Source organism: Antedon mediterranea, chromosome 7 (assembly GCF_964355755.1).
Source record: "Antedon mediterranea chromosome 7, ecAntMedi1.1, whole genome shotgun sequence".
Classification (NCBI taxonomy): Eukaryota; Metazoa; Echinodermata; class Crinoidea; order Comatulida; family Antedonidae; genus Antedon; species Antedon mediterranea.
In genome coordinates, this window is record NC_092676.1 from 7,813,903 (window position 1) to 7,840,759 (window position 26,857).

The 26,857-nt window shown below is 34.3% G+C and overlaps 2 protein-coding genes across 2 annotated transcripts in view; one reads left to right on the forward strand and one right to left on the reverse strand.

Annotated features, from left to right (window-relative positions):
- Window positions 1–25,650, reverse strand: part of LOC140054174 (uncharacterized) — a 53,920-nt gene extending 28,270 nt beyond the window's left edge. Inside the window, exons 1-2 of the mRNA XM_072099067.1 lie at window positions 25,519–25,650; window positions 2,763–2,911 (exon numbers count right to left, since the gene is read on the reverse strand). The gene's annotated coding sequence lies outside the window, so the exon portion shown is untranslated. The remainder of the gene's footprint in view (window positions 1–2,762; window positions 2,912–25,518) is intronic.
- LOC140055050 (uncharacterized) lies at window positions 8,276–9,962 on the forward strand. Its single transcript, XM_072100221.1, has one exon. It carries the CDS (start codon window positions 8,636–8,638, stop codon window positions 9,566–9,568), a length of 933 nt encoding a protein of 310 aa, XP_071956322.1. The 5' UTR covers window positions 8,276–8,635; the 3' UTR covers window positions 9,569–9,962.
- Window positions 25,651–26,857: the final 1,207 nt, after the last annotated feature.

Genomic DNA, 26,857 nt, shown 5'->3' on the forward strand with positions numbered 1-26,857 from the left:
ATTACAACATTTTTATTGACAAATTAACAAATATATTGAAATAAAACGTGTTTTTCACCAATAAATGCATGAGAAATTGACGCATTCCACTGAGTTTTAGTCCTCTATTATCGTTGCTCTTTTGGCGCTCCATAGAAACAAATATATTGAACATTGAATAAGTGAAATTCGCGAACAGTGTGCGAGAAACACCCCTGTAAAATCATTAATTTAAGGATTTATTTGTTACTTTTTATGTGATTCTTTCATTAAAGTACTCATGAGGTATACTTCTAAGGTGTGGTATTCACACGATAAAGTTAGTTATCAAATTTGGAGTAAAAATACAAGCGAAGGAAACTAGCGCCACGTTTATTAGTACGTACATGGACAACAATAAATAAAAATCGTTCGTAATATACTTAGCTTACTAAAACAGGAATAGTGTATCATTATTAAATATTACACCAATTATTATTATATCAAAATTGATTAAATTATTTTCTACATAGGCCTCTTATCTAGGTTAGGGCTAAGCATAATAAAAATTATTAGCTAAAGTTTAATTTTAGGCCTAGTATTACAATTGTCGGACGTAAGTCTTTTTTCACACGCGCTCCAGAATTCTGTCGCAATTTTTTTCTTTGCGGCATGTTATTGGATCGGCATATCAATTACCTTTTATTCACCGCCAGTTATTGAACTTGTCCTGGCAATCGCTGTTCACCTTATTTGCGAGAGAGGTACACGTGTTGTTCCTAGAGAATGGAATGTCAAAAATGTCTTTGGCACGCCGCTCAGAGAGAAGTCTGTGCGTTGCTGCTGCTGAAACCACGTGCTATAGTAGGGGAATGCACCACAATCCTCTGAGCTGAGGGCTGAATCATTCCGCTACCTGCTAAATAGTAAAGAGGGATTTTCCATCTCTCGGGTCTACCGGATCTAGGCGCAGGGGTGTGACAAAATATTATTTTCACTCTGCTATGTTCGAGAGACATGTGAGTGAACACGCTCGAAATGCCAACAAACATTGCAGTCATTTGATGAGTGTGTCGCTATAACAATTATTGTTTATCGAAGAAGACTGTCGTTCAGATTTTTTAACCGTAGTTTGGGCACTTTTGTAAAAGTAAAATTTGACACGATATGACTTGAATGAAAAAACAATCGTTACATAAAAATAAACAACATGATGAGTGTATACACAAATCTATTTAGATACGCTTGTATCGATTGATTATTAGGCCTATAATATAGCATAATAGCACGTTAAGATATGCCTCGCACCTTTTTGAAATTGTAAACTATATGCCTCGCATGCCTCGCACTTTTGGAAAGGATAAAATGATGCCTCGCACAAATATTTGGCATGCCGCGCATGCCTCGCTTGCCTCGCTGCCTCGCACTTTGTCAACACTCGCCTTACATCACAGTACAAAAAACATAACTCCAAAGGAATGTAAACTAACTGAATGAAAAATGACATTATGTAAACTAGGAGCACATCAGATGTTGTAAGGTATTGAAATGTGTTGAACCCAAGGTCTTTATTTCACTACAGTACAGCATACTGTAAAAATACTATTGTTGTACCACAAGGACAAAAGAATAGAACAGACCATGGAACTGATTTAGACAAAAGGGAGTTAATCTTTGATGGTCATGTCCACTATTATTATAATTAATACACTGTGTAATCAATAGACTTGTAAATAACATGAACAAATAGTGGATTGTTATTATTAGTCTCATTAGGCTAAATAATATTCTTATCTAGTGAATTCAGTAATGATGACACCATAAAAAAACCTCTTAACACAATTTCAAAGACAATGTGCCGTGCAGCTGTATATGCATTTTGACTTTGAACTTTTTATGATTTAAATTTTAAAATAACTATTAACAACAATTATTTTAACAATAAATATTAATATTCTAAATCTAAGAATAAATTTTAAAGATATATTGTCCCCTGAACAAATTATTTTTTAATTAATATTTTTGTTGAATATGCCATTTTAATGTCATATAGTTATTCACTTTGACTACGGAAGAGATTAACTTTTATTAAAACAAAACAAAAATTATTAATCTTCATTTTTCACAGTTTGTTCAAAGCTGAAATAACATAGAAACTGGGTTATTCCATGTAATATTCTATTTATTGAATATCAATTTTGACCTTACCTTAATATGACCTTGAGTTCTGTTTTGTAGTTGTAAATCAAATATAAGTCTCTGTTCTTACCTTTTTACATACCCATTGTAATTTTAGATGATGGAGAACAGGAAAGGAAATGAAGTGTGCAAACTTACTTACTAGGAAGAAATATGATGAAGTCCTCTCAATTATTTTAGAATATGGAGAATATACCCAAGCAAATAATAATAATAATGGTAGACTTACATAGCGCCTAAAATACAATGTTTAAGTTTATGTCCAAGTGCAAATCCATCACAAAATATCATAGATAACAAAAAAAAAAGAAGAAAAGCAGAGGAACCATTTACACTGCTCCATTCTCTGGCACTGAAGCTCTCATGAGAGCTCGTCAGAACAGTATTAACAGGAACTCAAGTTGAAAAGGCAAACTTTACTTTGTAGGAATATACTGTAAAGAGCATTGATGGTGGATTTGGTGTTAAAATCCACATTTAATTTTGATAGGAAGTCTGTTCAGTCTTATACACAGGCTTAAAATCATAATTTTCTATGGAGGACAGAGGAAGATTTCAATTATCAGGACTACACATGCAAGGACAAAGAAAGCTTGAATACTTACACTTGGCAGAATATTAAGATGGTTGCTGATATAATATCTGTCGTTCCTCTAACATCTACATTTGGCCAATGGCTACAAATCACCTTGCTAAATCCACTTGGTATTAAATCCCTCAGCAATAGCTAACACTTGCTTAATCTGCTTTTAATCTGAAAAGAATAATTTTTAAAAGAACTTAGAACCATAAAAACAGAATTAAAAAGATTACCTGAACTTGACATAATTCTAAAGTTATTTACAATTTGACTGAGTAAATATAGCTAGAGTTTGTGTAATAATCTGTTACAGTACGTGGATTTCTTCAAGTAAAATCTCTTGCCTTTTGATAGAGTGCAGAAGTACGTAAGCACTGCCCTAAGCAATCTACACTATACAACAGTAGACACAGAATAATTAGGATTTGACATTTAAATCAAACAAATGATGAGTAATTAACTTTAAGAGGCAATTTATTACTAGACTATGATAAAAGTTCAATGCTCTGGTGAATAAAACTTTGCTATTAATAATTGTCTGTAATATTAATAATAATAATTGTACAATAAAATATCATTTTGTAAATTTCTAGTTAAAATCTCTTTCTCCCATATCCATAAGATATTTGTTTTATACTGTTAAAATGATATTTTATGATAGATTTATTGTAGAATAACAGAAAACATAACTATTAATTAAGATGCAATACTGCATTTCAATCAATGTAACGAAATAAATTTTAAAATATATTTTACTCTAAAGAGGTAAACATTGCTGAGAGGGAATTTAGTAGTCCCTTTTATAGTTAGTTATTAGTCCCAATAGAAGACAACTTAAACCATCTTCACTACATTGGAATTCTACATTTTTTTTAACAGTTGTAATTTGTTTCCAATTTGATAAATGAAATTACACCTTACAGTGAAATAGTACTGTACTTACATTGCAATATAAAACTTAAATTGCTATTGTCTATTGTCAGATAGAATCCAGGTACTACAGTAAAGTAGTATAAAGTAACACACATCTAAAGCGTCTGATCTTTAGTCACCGAGTGATTCAACCTATTCTCCAAAAATTCCCAAGAGTTCTCACAGAATTTAAAAGCCCACAACAAATTTCTCGCTTTTTTTATTCCAAAGAATACCATAAAGATGCAAAACTATGAGATATTGTTTCTTATTCTTTCTTAAGCAAACAACCTTTTACTCCAGAATACAAAGAAAACAAAAGATGTTGAAAAAACAAGTTTAACACACAAGTACACTCGAATAGAGTATCAAACACTACCATGACGCCGAGGGAGGAGTGGAAACATTGAAATAATTGTTTTTTTTAAATCATAACTTTGTTTTACTGTTTTTCTATTGTTTGAAATATTAAAGAATTTAATAAAATAACTATTAAGCCTTATTTATGATCATTGTTGTGAAAACGACAACACAGCAATTACATAAAGGGAAGAATAAGATTATTTATTCTTGAGTGAAGAAGGATAGTGAAGTTGTGTAACAATGTGGTTCAAGTTACCAATTTGTTTCAGGTTTTTTTTCATGAGTGCAGAGATTTGAGAGGCTGCTTAGACTCTAAATAGTACCTTTTTCTTTTAAGGTCTTTTTCTAGTTAAATAATCTCAACCTTCTTCCTCCCCATAATTTAGGATTGATTCAAATAAAAACTGACTGTATACACACTGTTATACAGTGGTTCTAGTCTGTGTCTCAACAAAGATAAATATTTTGGCACATATTGCGTTTCATATGCATAATACTTGAGCTCGTTTCCCAACGAAATGCCAACACCAACTGGTGGAATAAAATGAAAAAGACAAATTGAAGACAGACTTGAGGCAAATCTACTGTATACCTATTGTAGCATCATCATCTACAGTACTTGCAGGATACCCCCAGTCCAAAATGTTATGACTGAAGACTAAATATGCTATAGAAATCAAAACAGGCTTCTTAGCAGATTTAGTTCAGATCTTTAGTACTACTTCAGAACTACTGTATAAAGAGTCTGCTCATTAGATTAATTATTTTGTTTCAAAGCTAAGAGAATTTTGACAAAGTAGTAGTTACCTTTTGCTGTGGTTTTACAGTATACCATACTGTAGGCCTACAATATACAAGTATCAGCTCAAGGAACAGAACTGTACAGTATTATGCAAAATACTAAAACTGTATGTTTTTAAAGTATGATGTTTGAATTTCATTGTGTTTTTGTCCATAGAGCAAAGAAACTATGATTTTTCAGACCAGGGAAGGGTGAAATCAGACACAGTTGGCAATGACAATGAAGAAAAACCTGGTAAATATATACAATTTACACAGTCATTATCAAGATAGTCAAGTCAATACAAATTTAGACAATGTTCATTCAGTAGCTGTTTACTTTGAAGTGGACTGCAGCGGTACTGGTTGTACATCGCCAGTAATGTTTGTACGGTTCATGCAAATTGTATTGACTAAAAGTAAATAAATGGCTGCGTTTCGGCTTCTCACAACTGACACTGACTATGAATCAATAGAATGGGTTCACTCAACCACAAAAGCTTTTCTAAATACTTTACTAGTGTACGGCTATCTTTTTGCTGTTGTTTAGCATCTGTCCCATTAGGTTTTAACTATACAAAAGTTACTTATTTTAAAACAGGAAATTCACTACTAATACTATTATAGCATTATGGTTTTAACTTTACTCCATTCATCAAGTTTAGTATTGTCGAGGACAGAACATTTTCATTAATAAAATGTTACCATTTAGGCCTACACAATACTGTACTACTTTTTGTAGAATTTGTATTGCTTTCTTGTGCATAAATTGTGAATACTATTTTTATAGTATAGTTTAGAAAATTGTACACAAATACTGTATATCAGATTGAAATTCTTTTACAATTTTTTGCTGAGAGAAAATAGCTAAAAATTACCAAATCCTTGAAGACTTTCTTTAATATAGGATCATATATTTAAACAGGAAGTTATTAAATTAAATAAATTCTAACAGAATTTTTTGAATTCAAAGCGATCCAACTAAAGAAGTAAAATATCTAAATCTAAAATAATATTTTAGATTGGTTTCAAATCTATACATATCTGATACCATCTTTCTTAAGCACCCATAAAGAAGATCATTTCCAGTGGCTGGGCTTAAACCAAAGCTTTGTTTCTAATGATAGGCAATCCTTGGCTCTGATATAAATTAGGCTTTGTTTCAGCCGAGGTCTTTCTCGTTTTATTTTAAGCCAATTGAAACTGATCTTTTGTAAGCAATCAGACGGACATGTTTGATCAGGAATCATGTTACAAAGACCTTAAGTTGAAGGAATATATCTGATAGTAGCGCCTTTATAAATATAGTGTTACTGTGGTGTAGCCAAATGTGTAGATTCAGATGGGAACACTGAACAGTACTATAAAGTTAAACACTTAGGTTATATAATATAAACTTGAGAACTTTGGTATACAAGCGCCTTGACTTAAATATTAGTGTACTGTGGATTCAGATGCGGACACTGACGAGTACTGTAAAATTAAAAACTGTTTTTAATGTTATTTTTAATAGCAAGCTGTAGTTGTGCTAGACAGGTTATATAATATAATAATATAAACTTGAGAACATGGTATACTGTAGTAATAGGGCCTTGTTTTAAATATTGGTGTTACTGTGGTGTAGCCAATGTGTAGATTCAGAATGATGCGGAACAGAAGAATACTGTGAAGATAAATTTGTTTAGCAAGCTTTAGTTGTGCTGGACAGCAGGTGTCGAGCCTACTAAAAGTCACATAATCCAAGTTTTAATTTCACCACTAATGACATAAGGCAGGGGGAAAGGCCCCTGTTTAGCACTCATAAGAACCCTCCAACACTGGGTAGTTGCATTGGGGCTGCCCATGCTCTGGGGTTTAGCCAGTGAGTGCTCATAGCCATTTACACCACTGTCTAGGCCAACGATGCTGCAATGGAGGACCTACATTTTAATATAAGCATTAAATTATGGGATACACCGTAATAAAGATGAAGAAATAAATTGACATAGATAATCTGAGGTGGAAATCAAAGGGCAATGTAAAATAACATTAATGTCTAGATACTGTAGAGTATACGACCATAATGAATATCTAAGTAGGCCTACTGTAATTACCAAGCTCAATTGAATGTTATCATCAGCAGATCATCAACAAATGATATTTATTTAGAAGATTGAATAGAGATACCTTTATTTACAACTGGTTGTGCAAGAAAGCAAAATAAATAGTGTGTCATACAGTACCACATAATGTTTTTTATTCAATAAACATGCAGGATATAAATCATAAATAGGTACTGTATGATTAAACATGTGATGTATGATAAAAGTTTAAGAGCACATGAAAACATTTTGTGGAATGTGGTCTACAGTATATAGATACGTGTCATAATGTACAAGAAGATCTAAAGGAGGGAAAAGGAATATTAATATTGGAAGAGAAGGGGGAAGGTGAAAGAGAGTTAAAGACACCTTCTCTACGTTTTTTAGATCTAACTTAAGATCACAAACTATGTTTAATGTAAAATTAAAACTATATGGTCCTATTGCGATAACTTTTTTCATCTTTAAATGGTTAAAAATGTGAAAAATAAGTCGATTATAATAATTATAGCGGCCCGCTATAAATCCCAAAAATGCATTGCGCGCGGATTGATATTTTTGTTTTTCTTCTGTAATTCACCCACTTTTCGATCGATAGTGAGGCCAAAACAAATGGAAGACTCCTAACTTTTCACTGAAAATACCGGGTTTTCTGGCAAAAATATAAAGACAATTAATGCAGCAACTATACAACGTCAGGCTAGGTATATAGCTAACGTACCTGCCAAAATTGATACAGTGTTCAGAAACCATCAATCAATTCAAAAGAAATATCAGGAAACATCTCAAAGAGGTTATGCTTGAAAGATTATAATTTATATTTATATTGTTACTACATGTGTTATTGTTTATTGTAAATGTTTATTCTTATGGTGTTTTTATCCTTAAGGGCCACAATGGAAATAAGTTTGACCTTTGGTTACTTTTTTGTGTTACCCTGAATTCATTCTTTGTATTTTTTTTTATGTTGTGTTATTTTATGAATTCGAATAAAGAAATGAAAAATGAAATGAAAAGTACAATGTTCGTAAGTTACCGATGTTTACCAGCTAGGCCTACAAAACTAAGCCTAGCTAGGCTAGGCCTAAAGACCGTCCACAAGAGGTCATTCGCCGCAAGCTACTTACCGGTAGGTAGTGCATTGTTTCTCACTTTTTATCATAATTTACCATAAAACGTACATTTACGACAAGGAATGACCTGGTTTAATGTTTTTAAAGTAATATATTTATTATTTCTACAAAACGTCACAAATTGTAGGGAAGGTGTCTTTGTTCTTGGATCTGTAGCAGACCTACCACATAGCTTTTAAACAATTCAACATTTACTTTTAATTTGATTATTTATACATCCTCTATATATCTCTTTATTTAACCTCACATTGACAGGTTACCTTCCTGTTACCTTCAATTTTCTAGCTAATGGATTTTAAGAATGTTAATGACTCTAACAGAAAACCACATTAATTCTCTTAATCCTAATTGGTCAGATGAGATGGGCCAAGCCCAATATTACCATGCACTGACCACATTATTAACACACTCTTTTCTCAACCAGCATCTTAGCTACACCGTTTATTGCTCTGTCTTATCAAATATTGTATATTGTATATTTTATCTATTTATTGAGAATCCTCACTTGATTCACTTGGAATAAATTGCATAGTTTACTGTATACATTTAGTAGTTGTTTTGTTTTACCGTTGCGCCGACAATTACTAAAGTGGTGACCCTCGACTTTCTTATACCGAATTTAACTTAAAATGGAAGGACAACAGCAACAACGACAGCTACCGCAACCTCCAGCACAACCCCAGCACCAGGAACAACCTGTGGTGCCCGCTCCTGACGCAGCAACCGTCAACAGGCCAATTTCTTCGGTAGCGTTGAAACTGCCTCCATACTGGCCCAATGATCCGATATTGTGGTTCACCCAAGTGGAAGCACAGTTCACAACGCGTGGGATTACAGTAGATGCTACAAAATACGCTTACTTAGTCGGATCATTGCAACCTGAAATTGCGCAGGAAGTTCGGGATCTACTTCTCAACCCGCCTACTGATAACAGGTATGTGAACTTGAAAGATACCTTAATACGTCGGACAACTGACTCCGACCAACAGCGCCTCTGCCAACTCCTGACGGCCGAGGAGTTGGGGGATAGGAAACCGTCGCAATTATACCGACGGATGTTACAACTCTTAGGCGACAGGCCACTTGAATCTTCAATTATGAAACAACTATTCTTAAGTCGCCTCCCAACTAATGTACAGCTTATCCTAGCTGCAACCAAAGATGAGTTGGACCTGGGAAGCTTGACATCATTGGCTGACAAAATTATTGAAGTATCTGTAACTGCAACTGCGCCAACAAGTGTATCGGCAGTACACACGGACAATACACCCTCCTTGTCTGCGACCCTTGAAAACCTGCAAAAACAGATTCAACAACTGTCGACGCAAGTTAATTCCTTGCAATCTGACCGACGGCACAACAGATATCAAAGTCGCAGCACAAGTCGACATCGAAATCGATCGAGTGGTAGGCATTCATCTCCTGCTCAACCTAACAGTACCAATCGCTCAGCTCAACATTCAAACAACACTCCTCAACTCTGTTGGTACCATGAAAAATTTGGAGTAAATGCTCGAAAATGCAATCCGCCGTGTTCGGAAAACTCCAACGCCGACAACTAAATGCGACGAATGTTGCTGGCCGTCAATTCGTAAGTCGCCTTTTCTTTATTGTTAATCAATTATCCAAACAACGTTTCCTCATAGACACTGGGGCAGAAGTTAGCGTTGTTCCACCTACTCGCCATGAGCGTCTACATAGGCGACAAGAGTCTACTTTGACTGCCGCAAATAATACATCTATCAACACTTATGGACATCGCTCTGTAACCTTAGACTTAGGTTTGAGACGAACATCTCAATGGTTATTTGTTGTCGCAGACGTCACACACCCCATCATAGGGGCTGATTTTTTAAGACATTTTGGACTGTTAGTCGATATGAATAATCGACGACTCATTGACACTACCACCAACCTGAGTATTCAAGGTGTCGCCTCCAAAACTTCGCCTCTCGGTCTTATATTTACCACTCTTGAGGCTAAGTCCAATTGGGACTACATTCTTACAAAATTCCCAAACATTACACGCCCTTGTTATCAGGAAGCGTCGCTAAAACACGATGTGACACATCATATTCAGACCCATAGTCCACCAATTTCGTCACATCCTCGACGGCTCGCACATGACCGCTGCAAAACAGCCAGACATGAATTTGAACACATGATGCAGCTTGGAATTATACGCCCCTCTAAAAGTAACTGGGCATCACCTTTACATATGGTGCCTAAGAAAACTCCTGGGGATTGGCGTCCCTGTGGGGATTATCGAGCATTGAACAATGCTACTGTTGCAGATCGGTATCCTATCCCGTACATGCACGATTTTACAGCATCTCTGCACGGATCCACTATATTTTCTAAGATTGATCTCGTCCGAGCTTACCATCAGATACCAGTTGAACCTGCTGATGTTCATAAAACAGCAATTACTACACCATTTGGACTTTTTGAATTTGTTAGAATGCCATTTGGCCTCCGCAATGCCGCTCAAACTTTTCAACGTTTTATTGATCAGGTAACGCGTGGATTGGATTTTTGCTACGCTTATATCGACGACCTGCTTGTTGCAAGTTCCAACGCCGAGGAACACGAAACTCATCTTCATCAACTATTCACACGTCTTAATGAGTATGGCGTTGTTCTCAACCCAGCGAAATGCCAATTTGGAGTTTCGTCACTCGAGTTTCTTGGACATCATGTTGATTCGCAAGGTGTCCGACCACTTCAAGTAAAGGTCGAAGCGATACAAAACTTTCCACAACCAACTTCTTTACGCAAACTACGTGAATTCCTTGGACTTATTAACTTTTATAGGCGATTTATACCGCAGTGTGCCCAGATTTTACAACCTGTCACAGCTCTACTTGTTGGGGCAGGTAAGAAACAGGATCTGGTATGGACCGACGCAGCTTTATTGGGATTTAATAATATTAAAGTCGCCCTCGCAAGTGCTACACTTCTCATCCATCCGCAGCCAGATGCACCTTTAAGTATCATGGTTGACGCTTCGGATGTGGCCATAGGGGGTATACTACAACAATGCATTGACAACAATTGGCAACCTATTTCATTTTTCTCACAGAAGTTGAAACCAGCGCAGACGCGATACAGCACATTTGGTCGTGAACTTTTGGCGGCATACCTTTCAGTTAAACATTTTCGTCATTCACTTGAAGGACGCTCATTTCATATTTTTACTGACCATAAGCCACTTGTGTATGCTTTACTCGCCAAACCAGATCGTCACTCGCCACGCGAAATCCGTCATCTCGATTTCATATCTCAATTCACAACGGACATACGCCATGTGAGTGGAAAAGCTAATGCAGCAGCTGATGCATTGTCGCGAATCGAACTTAATACTTTCAGTCACAACACAACTAACATTGTTGATTTTAGTCTTATTGCTGCTGCACAAAAGAATGACGATGAATTGCACAAGCTACTTGAATCACCGTCTTCACTACAATTTCAAAACTTTCCAATTCCAACTTCTGACTCTACAATTCTTTGTGATATTTCCAAAGGCAATCCACGTCCATATATCCCACAAGAATTCAGACGCATAATATTTGACACTCTACATTCGCTATCACATCCTGGTATACGAGCAACACAACGTTTAATTACTGACCGTTTCGTATGGCCAGCAATCAATCGTGATGTACGACGATGGTCTCAAACATGCATTCAATGTCAACGTTCCAAAGTACACCGGCACACCGTTTCGCCACTCTCTACTTTTTCTACACCTGACGCCCGTTTTGACCATGTACATATAGATATTGTTGGACCTCTCCCTCCGTCAAATGGTTTTTCTTATTTACTCACTTTTATCGATCGTTTTACTCGATGGCCCGAAGCCGTACCTATTCCGGATATCACAGCCGATACTGTCGCACACGCATTTGTCAATCGATGGATCGCTTCATTCGGAATACCTTCAACCATTACAACAGATCGAGGAAGACAATTTGAATCTGCATTATTTCATTCACTCGCCAACTTACTAGGAACTAAGCACATTCATACAACTGCCTACCATCCTATTGCGAACGGACTTGTAGAACGTTTTCATCGACATTTGAAGGGTTCTCTCAAAGCACATAATGATCACACTAAATGGACAGAACATTTACCTATAGTACTTTTAGGCATTCGTACAGCCCTTAAGGCTGATCTAGGTCATAGTGCAGCTGAACTTGTTTATGGCACTACTTTAAGATTACCTGGACAATTCTTTAATTCAAACTCTGAACATTGTGATTATTCTAATTATATTGATAGATTGCGTGATAATATGAGTAAACTACGTCCCACACCTACCCGCACCAACTCTAACCGTAAATCCTATATCAATCAAGAAATATTTAATTGTACCCATGTTTTTGTGCGAAGGGACTCTGTTCGAAAACCCTTACAACGTCCATATGATGGTCCATTTAAGGTATTAAGTCGAACAGACAAACACTTTGTTCTCGATCTAAATGGTCGACAGGACACAGTCAGTATTGATCGCTTAAAGGTAGCTCATTTGGATACTGATATATTTAAAAGCCAAGAGCAAACCCTCACTCCCAAGCTACAAGCATCACCCCTAGTCAAACCAACTAACCCGTCACCCATTTTGGCAACCCCTCCCCGTACTACTCGTTCTGGTAGACATGTTCATTTCCCTCAACGTTTTGTCTCGTTCTATCATTAATTCTTTCACTGGAAGGGGGCTCCTGTAGCAGACCTACCACATAGCTTTTAAACAATTCAACATTTACTTTTAATTTGATTATTTATACATCCTCTATATATCTCTTTATTTAACCTCACATTGACAGGTTACCTTCCTGTTACCTTCAATTTTCTAGCTAATGGATTTTAAGAATGTTAATGACTCTAACAGAAAACCACATTAATTCTCTTAATCCTAATTGGTCAGATGAGATGGGCCAAGCCCAATATTACCATGCACTGACCACATTATTAACACACTCTTTTCTCAACCAGCATCTTAGCTACACCGTTTATTGCTCTGTCTTATCAAATATTGTATATTGTATATTTTATCTATTTATTGAGAATCCTCACTTGATTCACTTGGAATAAATTGCATAGTTTACTGTATACATTTAGTAGTTGTTTTGTTTTACCGTTGCGCCGACAATTACTAAAGATCCATAACAGGAAGAAGCTGTCTACAGTAATTTTATATTTTTAAAGTTAAAAACCTTATAATTTTAAATCTTATCCTAATAATATCATTGTACAACCAATTCAACGTCAATAATGATATCTTAATATTTACTGACTCAATATTTATTATTTGTATACTGTGGATGACACAGGTATGTGGGTAGGGTACGTTAACACACTTATAGATAAAACAAAACTATATTGGCAGATTACTTACAGTTTACACCAGTAGGCATAATTGTATACTGAATTTGGTGTAGGCATAATTGTATACTGAATTCTATGAATTTTTGGAAATAAATAAAACATTTAAATGCAATAAACAAATATAATATAAAACCCCTATTGAATTAAGTTGACCAAATATTCAACCCATGACAAGATACCAAGGACATTACTCAATGATTTCGTAATAATCAAGTGCTTTTTATATTATTGTATTTTTCCATCAATGAAGCATTAGTCTTATTGAATAGAAATCAATTCAGGCTAGGTGTGAATATTGCTTGAGGTAGGATAAAAGGCGCTGGAATGCACCTCTGCTTTTATATCAATTGTGATTGGTAGACACGGTTGATCCTAGTTGTATTTGAAAAACAACAAAATACTGTAGGACTGTATGGTATCAGTTACTACAGTTTTTATACAATGCATGAATGAAAGATTTTCCTGAAACATGATCCCAGTTCTGTACTGCTTTTTTAGTAGTCGTTATTGCCAAATGGGAGACATTTGAGACCAAACAAAATGTTCATGACAATAAAAAAAAAAAATGAAGATGATGATGACTATAACAAAACATACTTTCTATATCATTTCCTATCTTTTCATTAGATCAACTAATAAAATAGTAATGTATTGTATACATTTTCTAGACTTGACTACAAAAAAGTTTATGTGGCTTTGATTTATCTGTTGATAAACAGTAGTATACTAGTATTTTTATTAATTGACAGTCATTTATCAAATCTCCTAAAAACCGTACTTTGACTGACAAATCACTATTCTTGGTCCAAATCAATGCACAATTTAAAAGCTTCTTATCAATTAGCAGACCTGTGTATGTACATAGTTAGGCACAAACAAACTTGAATATCTACAGTACTGCACCTCCCAAGGGCATCCAAACAGCTGACACAAGTGTGCTTTACCTGACAGTAAAACCACAAAGCTAAGCAAGATTTTTTCATAGGTAAACATTTATCAGTACAAAGCCCATCAAATGGCCAGTAAAAACAGAAAATCACAAGAAAGAGACATTATTTGAACAGGAATAACAAAATTCTATGCGATACTAGTCAGATTTCAGTACAGGTATTTATACAGAAAGCTACTTGTGATTTTTGTGGTAGAAATCTCAGGATATATTACAAACAAGTTACTTTGGTTTTCTTGGATTTATACAATGAAAAGAATTACAAAAACCAATAGTGGTGTTAGTAGTCTATGATGAGTGCCACTTTCCTGGACATTAGCCCTGCTCTCTGGAGACAGTGAACAAAAAGTAGAAGAATGTTATTTTACACCCCTATGAAATGGGACAGTCCACAATATGTATAACCCTGACATGTAACACAAACTGTTTCATGTTTGAAAAGTCAACTGAAAATAGGAACATTTTTGGGATGAAACCGACCAAAAAAAAAAAGATTGGAATTTAAGGAACAACAATAAAATGTTGACATTAGATATTATTTGATTGACTGGTCACTCACAAACACCTTACAGTGAGCACTCCCAATCCCTGCATATGTTTGATGAACACATCAGATGATTATCTGCTTAAAACAGCCCAGTCAAATATGCCTTATTTTATGAGTATTTATTGTGACCTATATTGCATCACTGACAGCAACCAATATCATTCAACCTGTTTGGTAGAGCATAGAAATATTAGCGTCAATTTGCTTAAGCTTTTAATGCTCAAAAGCTTCTATTGAATTCAAGAAAAGAAAACGTTTCCGGTTAAATACAAAACACTATTTTATTATGTTGTTGAATACATGATTAAAATTGTATAAACGAAAAGATGGAGCCTACAATACAAATTTGTTTAATTGTCTATAATTTTGAATTTAAATTTTGATGGTACAAATTAATATCTTGAGCTTTTTTAATGTTCACCTGTTCTATCAAAATAACATAATATTTTTTTATAAATTTGTTTTTGTTTTTTAGGCTGCTTCAACTGTTAAGTCAGTTGGGTGGGAGTCACTGAATATCGACAATGAAGGTGACTACACCTACCCTCTAATTACAAAAAGATGCAGAAAGGGGCACTAAAATGGATGAGTCATAGACACAGACAAATATTGATTTGTTAAAAAATTGCATGAACATCATATTCCGTAAGATCTAAAATCGTAAGACCCAACACTCAGTAAGGATTATTGCGTTACAGAATTTGCTGGAAATTGATGGCGTAGTATGTGACTAAACGACTATCAGGCGCATCGAAGTACCAGTAGAAAGATCCAGAAAGAGACACCAGAATGTACGAGTTGCAGACAGAGACAAAGAAGGTAGTGACCTCTACGAAACGGCTTGAAAAGCCAACACAATGGATCGAGCGAATGGAGCATAAAATGTGACAACTCGAGGAAAACAACCAACAACTACACAAAAAGAACATAGAATTAACTAATTGCAACCGACAAATCGCGATCTACATCAACATTCTAGAAAGTAGTAATGAAAACGTATTTTATTCGTATTTATAAATACATGGTTCCATGTTGCTGTCATATCCGTCACATTTATGGAATATACAAAGATAGAAAAAATAACGGGTTAGGAATTATAAAATTATTTCCATTATTAATTCTTTGATACTATACAGTATTTTTTTCTCGATTAATCAAAAAATGATTGTTTTAACATTTATTAGTATGATGTTATACGTTCAAAACCATTTACTATTCCAACAAATTTTAATTTTCATAAAATAGTATGACTTGTCTGTCAGTGATGTTTTACAACATTCTGTTGAACTAATATTACTAACCATTAACATACAGTAGTTAAAGTAGAATGTTTACATTTCAATTATACCAACAAATACAGTAATTGTAATGTTATTCCCGGAATTTCACGATGATAAAGTAGCTAGATTGTTGGTGGAACATTTATTTACTGTCGAAGAAAGAATCACTAGTAATGTTAAAGAAACACAGAATTGCAGGCGCTCGTGAACCGGATGGTACTGTACCTGCGGTGTTGTCCTTTCTTGGCGTGGATTTTACATACCGCGAATCAAAGACCATTCCATCTTCAAAGTTCTTCTTGACGTTCGAGCTATGCATGCCTTTCAAGTAGGTTTCTTCATGTCCGGTCACTCCACTAGATCCAGAGCTTGTGGAGCGCATTGATCTGATTGTGAAGGAGCCTAAGATTCGCAGGCCTATGTCTAATGATTTAACATCTGCTTTTCCGGTGCCGCAAAAGCAGTTTGACAGCTACATCGTGGCTCCAAGCATTCCAGAAGCTGCGAATGAGGGGGTTTGTGAGGACCAAGATCTGGACCCGGCCAGGTCAAACTTTCTGAAACCAGAGGAAGTTCTCACATTCATCGACAGGGCTGCCAGTAAAACTTTAAGGACTACATCTATGGCAGGATATTTGTTATCTTTCCTTGCCGATCCGGAGCATCCACCACAAGGCAATTCAGATGTCATCGCATTGCGCCAGCAAATTATAGGGCTGGTGGTGGACCAACAGACGACAATCTCCATGTCCTTGGCCACGGCCCTGCATAAACATTATCAGCTCAATTGACATCGCGCCGAATGAGTTCCGCCGGTTCACCACAACCGACTCCTTTGGCTTGTTTTCTTGACGCGTCCGACATTTTTGGTCAGTACGGTATACGGAATTTACCACAAGATGTAGACACTATCCTATTTATTTAACATTTAGTGTACTGTGTTTATTTCTAAACATTTAAATACACTAATAAAAGAAATTCATGCATACTTAAATTTTTTAAATAGTTTATTAAACTTACCAAAAATTTGCCTCAAAATAAATCTTAATGCACTCAATCAATTATCAATAATCAATTACCAATCAGGCATCAACATAAAATGTCATTAAATGACATTTCTTTTGAAAAATAACTTACGATATCGGTTAAAATCAAACAGGAGTTGGCTATAGAGGCTAGAGTTACAACTGTCCTTATAAAAGCTTGTGATCTAACAAATTTATTAATACTGTGTACGCCACTCAAATTAAATACAACAGATCGTATCAGTATCAGTACTATTGTTAAATGAATATATTTGGATGCGTATTTAGATTAATTAGCTCATAAACCTACAAACAACCGCATCTTGTACTTGAGTAAACTCTTGATGCGCATCAAAGTGAAATCTCTGAGCCGCAACACACTGATGATCTTACTGACATCCATTAGATACGACAAATGCATTCCAAGATTTTAAATCAATCATCTTTCATCGCTGATTGTTGTACTTCTTAAGAAGTTAGAGATTTGGGGAAAAAAGAGTTGCAACAAGAAATCAAACGAGATTTTACACATTGTGACCTAGCCCTACTTTTACAATGCATATTTGTATGCTATAGCAAACAAGAATATTAATTATACTGTAATATGGTAGTCATAGCTGTACAGTCTGGATGAGTACATAACAATACTCTACAATATTTGTTTAACTGTATATTACATACACCTGTACGTATTCATGAATGGTTTAACGTAAATAATTATATACAGAGTGTATAATTAACACCCAGTACTGTGTAGTATACAACTTACTAAACTGTAGTCTCAACAAATATTATGAGAGCGAAGTTATGATTCAATGTTTTCATCTTTATTGAATCATCATAAAAAAACATTTTATTACCTGCTGAATTGAATTTGATAATGAAAATGTTTTACAATCCAATGATGAATGTACAATGCACAGGCTGCACAGGCAGTGTGACCACGACGTTTTGTACTGTAGTGTGTGTTCAAAGATAAAATAAGTTTTGACTCCTCTCATTGCCAAACCTTGCTTTATTCAGATAACCTAGTACCGTAGTACACTGTACAGTAGTATTGATGCCCTACATACTACAGGATGTTGAGCTTCAGAGATCATAGGGTTTATCTGTGTCTGTGTTTATCTAAATATGTACAGTACATATTACAGTACTGTTGGTATTTGTCGCAGCCAGACGTAAGATCAAAAGACTGTTACTTTGTTAACAAGGTGATCAGTGTCTTGTTGTTAGATTGCCTTGCTTTACTGTAGATAACAAACAAACTTCTTACTTAGATAACATGGAATTTAGTTAAAAATTAGATGAAAATCCGCAACCTTTCCAATAATCTTTGTACCGGTCACAGCTTTATTTCATCATTTATTGATCTTGAAACTGATGTATTTCGGACAAATACGGATTATGGAAATTAGAACAATGTTCTTGATAATCTAACTTCAAGATTTAGGTTTCTAGTTCAGATTAAACATCTTTTTCCTATCTGGATTGCAGTGAAAATAAACAAACTTTCTTGTAATTGTAATCAATCGATCAACATAATGTAAATTATGCTATTATAATAAGTTTTCATTTCATTTGTTTCAATACAAAGAGAGGCCTCAGGTCCATTTTACAATAGGTCATAATCATTTTTGCAAAAATTCTATTTATTTTAATTTAATTTTAATAGTTGAATCATATTGCATTTTTGTGAGGGTCAGTAATGATCATGCTCGGCTGAATGGACCTCATAAAACATTGTTGAAATAAATAAAAAATAAATAAAATAAATCTCTTTTTTTTTTTATTATTTTTAAACTAAATATTTATAAATGCAAAAATCTTAATTTTTTGTAAATCATTTGTTAATAAAAATATTCCTATGCTTACGAGTTTACAGCGTACAGCACACACTGCAACCTTGAATTGAAATTGAATTGAAATATTTTATTTATACTGGGCGACCTCTTCAGTCACAGACTGGTCTCCCAGAGGGCCCAGTTATGATCAGTGGCTGTGATGTACTAATACACCGGGGTAACCCCCTACTCGTCTCGAAAGATGTACTAGGTTCTTTAAAGTGCACATGAGCTAGATGTGTACACTGGACCTATGGTTTATAGTCCTTATCCGAGAAGACTCGTTCTACCACCAGAACCATGGAGTGAGTGAGCCTCGAACCCTTGCCGATGTTATGGCTACGTAATTACGGTTCCACTGTCTTAACCGCTCGGTCACTCACTCCACCTTGGTTTGTATGTGTGCATCCCGGTGAGAGATTTGCTAGGCAATATGAAAGGGGTACGATATTAAAGTTCCTTCTTAAGTACTGTACCTGAATAAACCGATAATGGCCTACAGTATTCTCCTTAAAGAACTTGAAAAGTGGAAAATTGAATGCAAAACTCCTCTATATAAATGGAATCATGCCTATAAATCACCAAAATTTCTTTTCGAAACATGAAAAGAAATGTTAATATTCTATCAATCAGTAATTATTAATCAGTAGATTTTTCAATACGAGTTCAGCAACCTACCGTACAGCAGGTTAACATATAAGATATTGACGTTGACGCATACAGCTGTACATTATGATACAAACTAGAGTGATTATCATCAAAGTCAACAACAATAGACCACTTATCAAATGATGTTTATCAAAATACAAACACTACATTGACAGATATTGTTTAAAAGTTTATTCTCCTCAGTTAATGTACTGTATGCACAGAGAAATGTTATCCTGGTTTAGGTAGAATACTGTATACTGTAGATCAAATCTAAGGTGAAAATGTTCATGATTTTATATATAAATTACTGAATAAAATATGGATTTAAAAGATATTTTGGATGTGGATGTTTTAAAAAATAGTTGATTCAAAACAAGAAAGAAATAAGAAAAAAAAATATAAAAAATGTTTTTATATTTTTAACAGAACTTCTTTCTACTGTACCTATTAGTATTACTGTACATCCAAGTTATAACATTATTTTCTATGTGTACACTACAATATACTATCTATAGTAGTACTGTAGTTATCATACTGTACGCAACACTAACTGCGAACAAATCAAAATTCATTGTCAATGTCATGTACTGTATTAAACTGTACTAGAGTACTGTATGTACTCTGCACTACTTAATTATCACTAAGTTGTAGTACTGTACAGCATTTTTACTACAGTATAACAACATAGTAAAGTTCTATTGTAAATATGCTTCTAATGTTACATTCAAAAAGGGGTCGAGGATCATCACGGGTGATAGGGTAATAGGTCTGTACATTGGCCCCACCTAATGTGCTGGAATGCTGCCATACCACAGCCTTGCTAACCTCTGCTCAGCAGCAAATTATGATTCGTCTGGTTTATATCAAGTTCCCTGCAGTGATTGTGTTCATTTTGATTAAATACAATTATGGATTTGGATACTGTGTCAAAATACTGAAGTCTGTCATCACAACACGTTTTAAAATCACATTTATACTTCTACTGACAATAAATTATGTTCCATCAACAAAAGTGCTTATTACATCTATAGTATAACAGTAGTACCCTGTGTGGTATACTATAGTACTGTATCTATTTTCGAATGACAGTTTTCTCAAGATTTGAGGACTTGATAAAAGAGAAATATGATTTCATACTGACATGCATTTGTTTTCCGACTTGTTTTAAACATTATAATCTTAAACAAATCAAGTTATAACAGTAGTTTTCTAATATACGGCGGCGAAACGTTGAGAAATGGTGAGTTATGTATTGGCGTTGCTGCCAAATAAGGGTGCGGTCATGGATGATACTGGCACTACTGTAGCTTGGTGGCAAATACTAAGAATATTTGTACTTTTAGATTTGCTCTCCCCTCAATGGGGAATGTAGGTTTATCCAGGCACTGTACAGTATGCTAGTCATGTACAGTAATGCACTAAAATTTAAATTTTCATATAATAATATTCGATAAATGTAGCCATTTTCAAATTTTTTAACAGGAATACATACAGTAACAGTAAGGCATACATCCCATTTAAAACTTTTCATCATGAAACAAGATTTGAAGATTTAATAATAATATCAAAATTACCATCACCAAAAATACATTGTTGTCACTAAACCAACAATTCAATAATTGTGTTATATATTGGTGTCCACTTGATCTAAAAGTCTCTAATATTAATAATAACAACAATTGCACAAAAGGACAAGACAAATGATCTATTTTAATGACAATTAGTATTTACTTTGGTGAGAAAACGAACGCGGTATCAAACATGCCACAACGGTTTCAAATAATCGCAATCAATACCAACCACAACGTAATGATAAACTATCTTTTAGTTGATGAATTTGAATCAATAATAGTTTCTAAATATGATACATTATTGTATGAACTATTAATGCAAATATTGATAGGCAGTCTATGACAAGATCGCCGTCAGCTGTAAACAATACTCCATTCTATAGATTTTCACCAAGAAATTATCTCTTTAATTAGCCGCATTTATTGAATCTGTATTCATTGTTATTTACCGTATAGCATGGTTCAATTTACTACTACTAGCTGGCATCATAAGAAGCCAAAATGACATAATATACAGGACATAAAGTGTAAAATTCCTTTATTAAATGATGTATTGTCCTAAAAAACATAAAAAATGAAAATTAATATAATATTACAGTAGAAAGGCCATTTTTGTATTTTTAAAAGTTCCAATCACTTCCATAGAAAAATAAACAAATGATGTTTTTACCTATAAAAAGACAAAATCGGTTTTAAATTCAACCAAAAACCCATTGGCTAGCAGCAGCTGCCAATTTGATTATTTTTTGATCTAAATTACAGTTTTTTTCAAATAAATTTGTGAATAATTTTTGTTTGGTCACAAATTTTGGTCTAAGTGAATAACTATATGTAATAAAATGTTTTTCAGGGGGATATATACTGTAAATTTTATAAGTGACACACAGATTATTTGTGTACAGTAGTTTTGTTTTATTCTGCACTGGAAATGTTTAAATATAATGGTAACCTGATTCTCATTCTTTATACTACAGCTACAGTAGTGAGTCTTTGATTAAAATAATTGAATAAATAAAATAAATAAATTACAAGTTCAAAAGTATTTTACTATGTTTCACGTTCACAGCAGTTAATACAGTAGCTTATTTACTATAGACTGATTGATAATATTTATAAATCTAACATAATTATTACCATAATCAATTCATAGGTTAGGCCAAATTGTAACACTTGCTATTCATGGCCTGACTCTATGAAAATACTCATTTTGCTTCATTTAATCCGAAGTGCCTATAGCTATATTTTATTTGTATTGATCAACAGAAAGGACAAAGCTCTATTGGTTTGTGGAATGGCTTACTGAATTTATAAAATGTGAAAATTTAGAGGGTTATGTGCTATTGCTATACGTTTTATAAATAAACTGCTCTCAAACTTTTTTTTTTTACGGTGAAGCCGATTAATGGTCTAATGCTACTACACTGTACACTAACCATTTACCAGTTGTTCAGATTTATCAACTGAAAAATAAAGTGTGAAATGGCTCTAGATGACAAATGGTATTTTGACAGTTAACACTAGTTTAATAGCATGGGGTATTATTATTACATCCATGGTGGTTTGTATCCTATTCAAATAATATGCCAATCAAATCGAAGTGTACAGTATTAATTCATACCATTTCAAATCCTGTGCACTAAATAAAATCACAACTAGAACCTTGCAAAAGAATTGTAGTATTGGCAAGATGAAATCCCAGAAAGTTTGCTAACTTTCAGTTTTATATTACTCAGGGGTTTTTCTACCAGCAGTAAAAGTTAAACATGTCATCTGCTCTAACAAATGTTATTGCTTGTTGTAAGGTATTTAAAAAGTGAACTAAAAATACAACGTTACTGTACTGTACCTGCCATCAAAACTGTATTGTTAGGCACTTTTAGATTTTAACGTCGACTATGTTAGAGTCACGAGTACCAGTGGACGTATGGAATAGCACCATGGAGGAGTACTACTATAGATATTACACATGAGCCAGTGTGTACACTGGACCTACGGTTTATATAGTCCTTATCCAAGAAGTCTCTCCAGAACCATTGTCGATGTTAATATGGCAAGGTATTACGGTTCCACTGTCTTAACAGCTTGGCGACTCACATTCACTCAATCTATGTTACAGAATTATAACAAAACACTGTACGAAATACTATACATTTGGGCTTCCAATTTAAATGTATTTGGACATGATGGTTATATGGGATAAAACTATTCCTAGTCTAAATTTAACCATTGTTTCTTTATTTGATTATGTCTGTCAACAAATCAATAGATTAATTGTCCAATGAAGTTATCAAGGTTACAGCAAGTGTTCACATCACATTGTCTTTAAGCACATTAGTCCTAATACTTTAATTCCTTATTCAAATTCCTTTTATTTCTGTTGTACAGTAAGGACGTTTGTAGTGGTTTATTGAGTATTGTCATTAGAGAAGCTTGGGAAAGCGAAACAAAGAAAATGGACAAAATCCAAATAAAAGTAGTTCAGAGATCTGAATAGTTGGATTTGAGATTATCTCTTTAAAAGCCATCAATAAGGATTATTGTTAATCTTAGTATTTGTATCCAGTTTTATTTTAGAAAAAAGATATAATTTTTTATCTGTGTTTTGTTCGACATTAGATAATATTATTAGGCCTACAGTTTTAGTAACAAGTGAAATTATACCTGCCAACTTTTTCAATAGCCAATCCGTGAGAGACATTAAATCAAGTGCCTATGTTATGACTCAAATTAATCCACAAATATGCCCTCTATATTTAAATATTTAGGCTTTCCTGTACTATATCAACCATAAATACAAATTATAAACATAGGCTAATTAATTAAATAGCATGCAGTCAAAGGCTATTTTTGGACTTCAAAAAAGGCAAGTTAATTTCAAAATAATGTTTTTTCTAAATATTTTTATGGACGTTTGAGAAATAGCCACATACTGTATGTACGAGGAACAAAAAATCAGCCTTCATGCGTTAGACTAGCGCAGGTATACGAAAGCCATGTGAATCGCAAAGTTACGAGTTTCAGCGGGTATTGCTAAACCCCGCAAACCCCCGCAAACCTCCAAAAAAACATAGCAAACCCCATCGAACCAACATAAAAGTGATTGAATCATGTAGTGTACAACTCACTAGGTATATCCATGTAAAACAAATATTAAATTTCTACTGTTAACTACTTATTTTTGGGGTAAAACATCATTTTTTGGTCAAAAATGATTGCTAATTTTTAACCAAAAAATGATGTTTTATCCCCCAAAAAGTAGTTAACAGTTGAAATTTAATAATTTATATACCCAGTGGGTCGTACAGTACATTATTTAATCACTTTTATGTTGGTTCGGTGGGGTTTGCTATAGTTTTTTGGAGGTTTGTGGGGTTTAGCAATCATTTTTGACAAAAAAAATGATGTTTTACCCCAAAAATAAGTTGTTAACAGTAGAAATTTAATTTTTTTTAAACATTAATATACACAGTGGGTTGTACACTACATGATTCAATCACTTTTATGTTGGTTCGGTGGGGTTTGCTATGTTTTTTTGGAGGTTTGCAGGGTTTGCAGTGTTAATAGCAATACCCGTTTCAGCAATTGCACAGGGAGGAGGCCTAAACTGTACAAGACCTAAACACTGGTGAGATGAATAGAAGAAGAATAACATATGGAATAGATAATGTAGGGTATTAAAAGAAAAATTAAGTGTATTGAATTGAATTTGTGTCAATATATTTGTGTCAATATACTTGTGTCGTGAAGGAAATAATTACCATTTAACAAGAAAAAAAGCATCAATTGTTTACTTCAATAAACACAAACACATTTTAATATAAAAAAAAACACTTCTCCATTTAATTATGTACAGTATCATTGATTTATTAATATTATATTTATTATAATTATTTTGTTTGTAGCCAACATGCATACGAATAAAATAAATTAATTAATTAAACTACCTAGCCTAGGCTAGATAGAGGCCTATTATGCCCCAAGCTCACTTACACAGTAGGCCTACTACAGTATGCTCATGGTCACCCTTTTTAGTATACTGTTGTCTAGCATCTCTACTCTTGTCTCACTCACTTCCCCTAATGTAACATATATGCTGTAGGTAGGCCTAGGCCTAGTTAGTTTTTTTATTTAGGCTAGACCTAGGTAGGCCAGATAGTAAGTAAGGACACTCAACTCAGCTCACTCTCTCAGACAGTGAATTAGTAATAGGAGTTATGCTATTATCGACTGACAAACTCAAATCTAAGCTCCTACCTGTATTCAGTGCCTGTATGTTGTCCTGATTATTATCCAAAAAGCGCTTTTGTAAACTAGGTTAGGTTTCTAGTAGAAGTTACATTAATTTCACGAACACATTTCCATGTTGTTGTTATAAACAATCATCGTCGTCTGCTAAATTCCCTTACTAAAAAATGTTTCCAATAGTTTGGTCTATAGATGGCGCTATTTAATTTTTGTATAAAAACTTCGAAAACTTTTATATAATAAATATTGCCTTATTATAATAGACTGTATTTAATTATTTTAACATAAATTAATCAAATAAAAAACAAATAAAATTCCCTGTAAAAAGTATTGTAGTTAATGTTCTTATTTATTTTCCTTGATATCAATAGTACGACACTGTTTTTTTGTATGTTTATGCAAAATAAATTTTAAAATCTTCAGGTGGGTGTCTTTTATAGTTCATTGTCGAATATCGACCGGAGGGCGGCCCGGTTTCCTAATAACTGTACAAAGTTATTCTGCTACCGTCGGCATGTGACTCTGAGCAGCTACCTTCTTCAAATCCATACACTTTCTGGTTATTTTAAGACCGTACAGCAGTGCCTCTAATGTCAGTCGAGCTGATGGATTTTGCTCAGTGCAATACTTAGCATACTTATTCAAGACTTTCAATCCACTATATTCGCTTATGTCCTTAAGTACAGCGCCCAATGCATAGATATCTGTTGCGACGGTAGGTGGTGCTCCTGTTAGAAGCTCTGGAGCATGTCCTATATATTTAAGGCATTTAACCTTCGCAACTTCTTCGGTCATATTAAAACCACGTTTAATCGGTGTGTCTATTGCACAAACAAATCCGAAATCTACTATCTTGATTTCTAATTCTCCGGCGATTGAATGATAAAGCATGATGTTTCTTGACGCTAAGTCATTGTGCAAGAGGCCATGTTGATGTATGACTTGTAACCCTTTTGTAATCTTCTCAGCGAGTTTAACGCATCCAAGTGGAGACACTGAGATGTCTTTATCCTCTGATAAGAAACACAAGTCAAGCAACGTCATAGTTTCTATACTGTGGTAGACGTTGATGAACTCCATCAGAATGTAAACAAACGACTTGCTTTCGTGGATGCCATGAAAATTAGGAAAGTAGTCAGATGATCGTAGTAGCTTCATGGCTCTTGCTTCAAGCTGGACTTGTTGGCGTTCCAATTCTGTTGCAACAGGTACTATTTTTATAGCGTACATTGGTGAACGCCTGCCTTTGATATTAGCAAGTGCAACTTGTCCATAAGACCCGCCTCCAAGGTGATACGGCTGCTTTGTATCTGGTTGAATAATGTTCATGTTCATCTGAGAAAATTCA

Bases quoted from the DNA above. Each gene is read 5' to 3' on its own strand.
- LOC140055050 (XM_072100221.1), top strand. From the start codon at position 8,636: ATGGAAGGACAACAGCAACAACGACAGCTACCGCAACCTCCAGCACAA.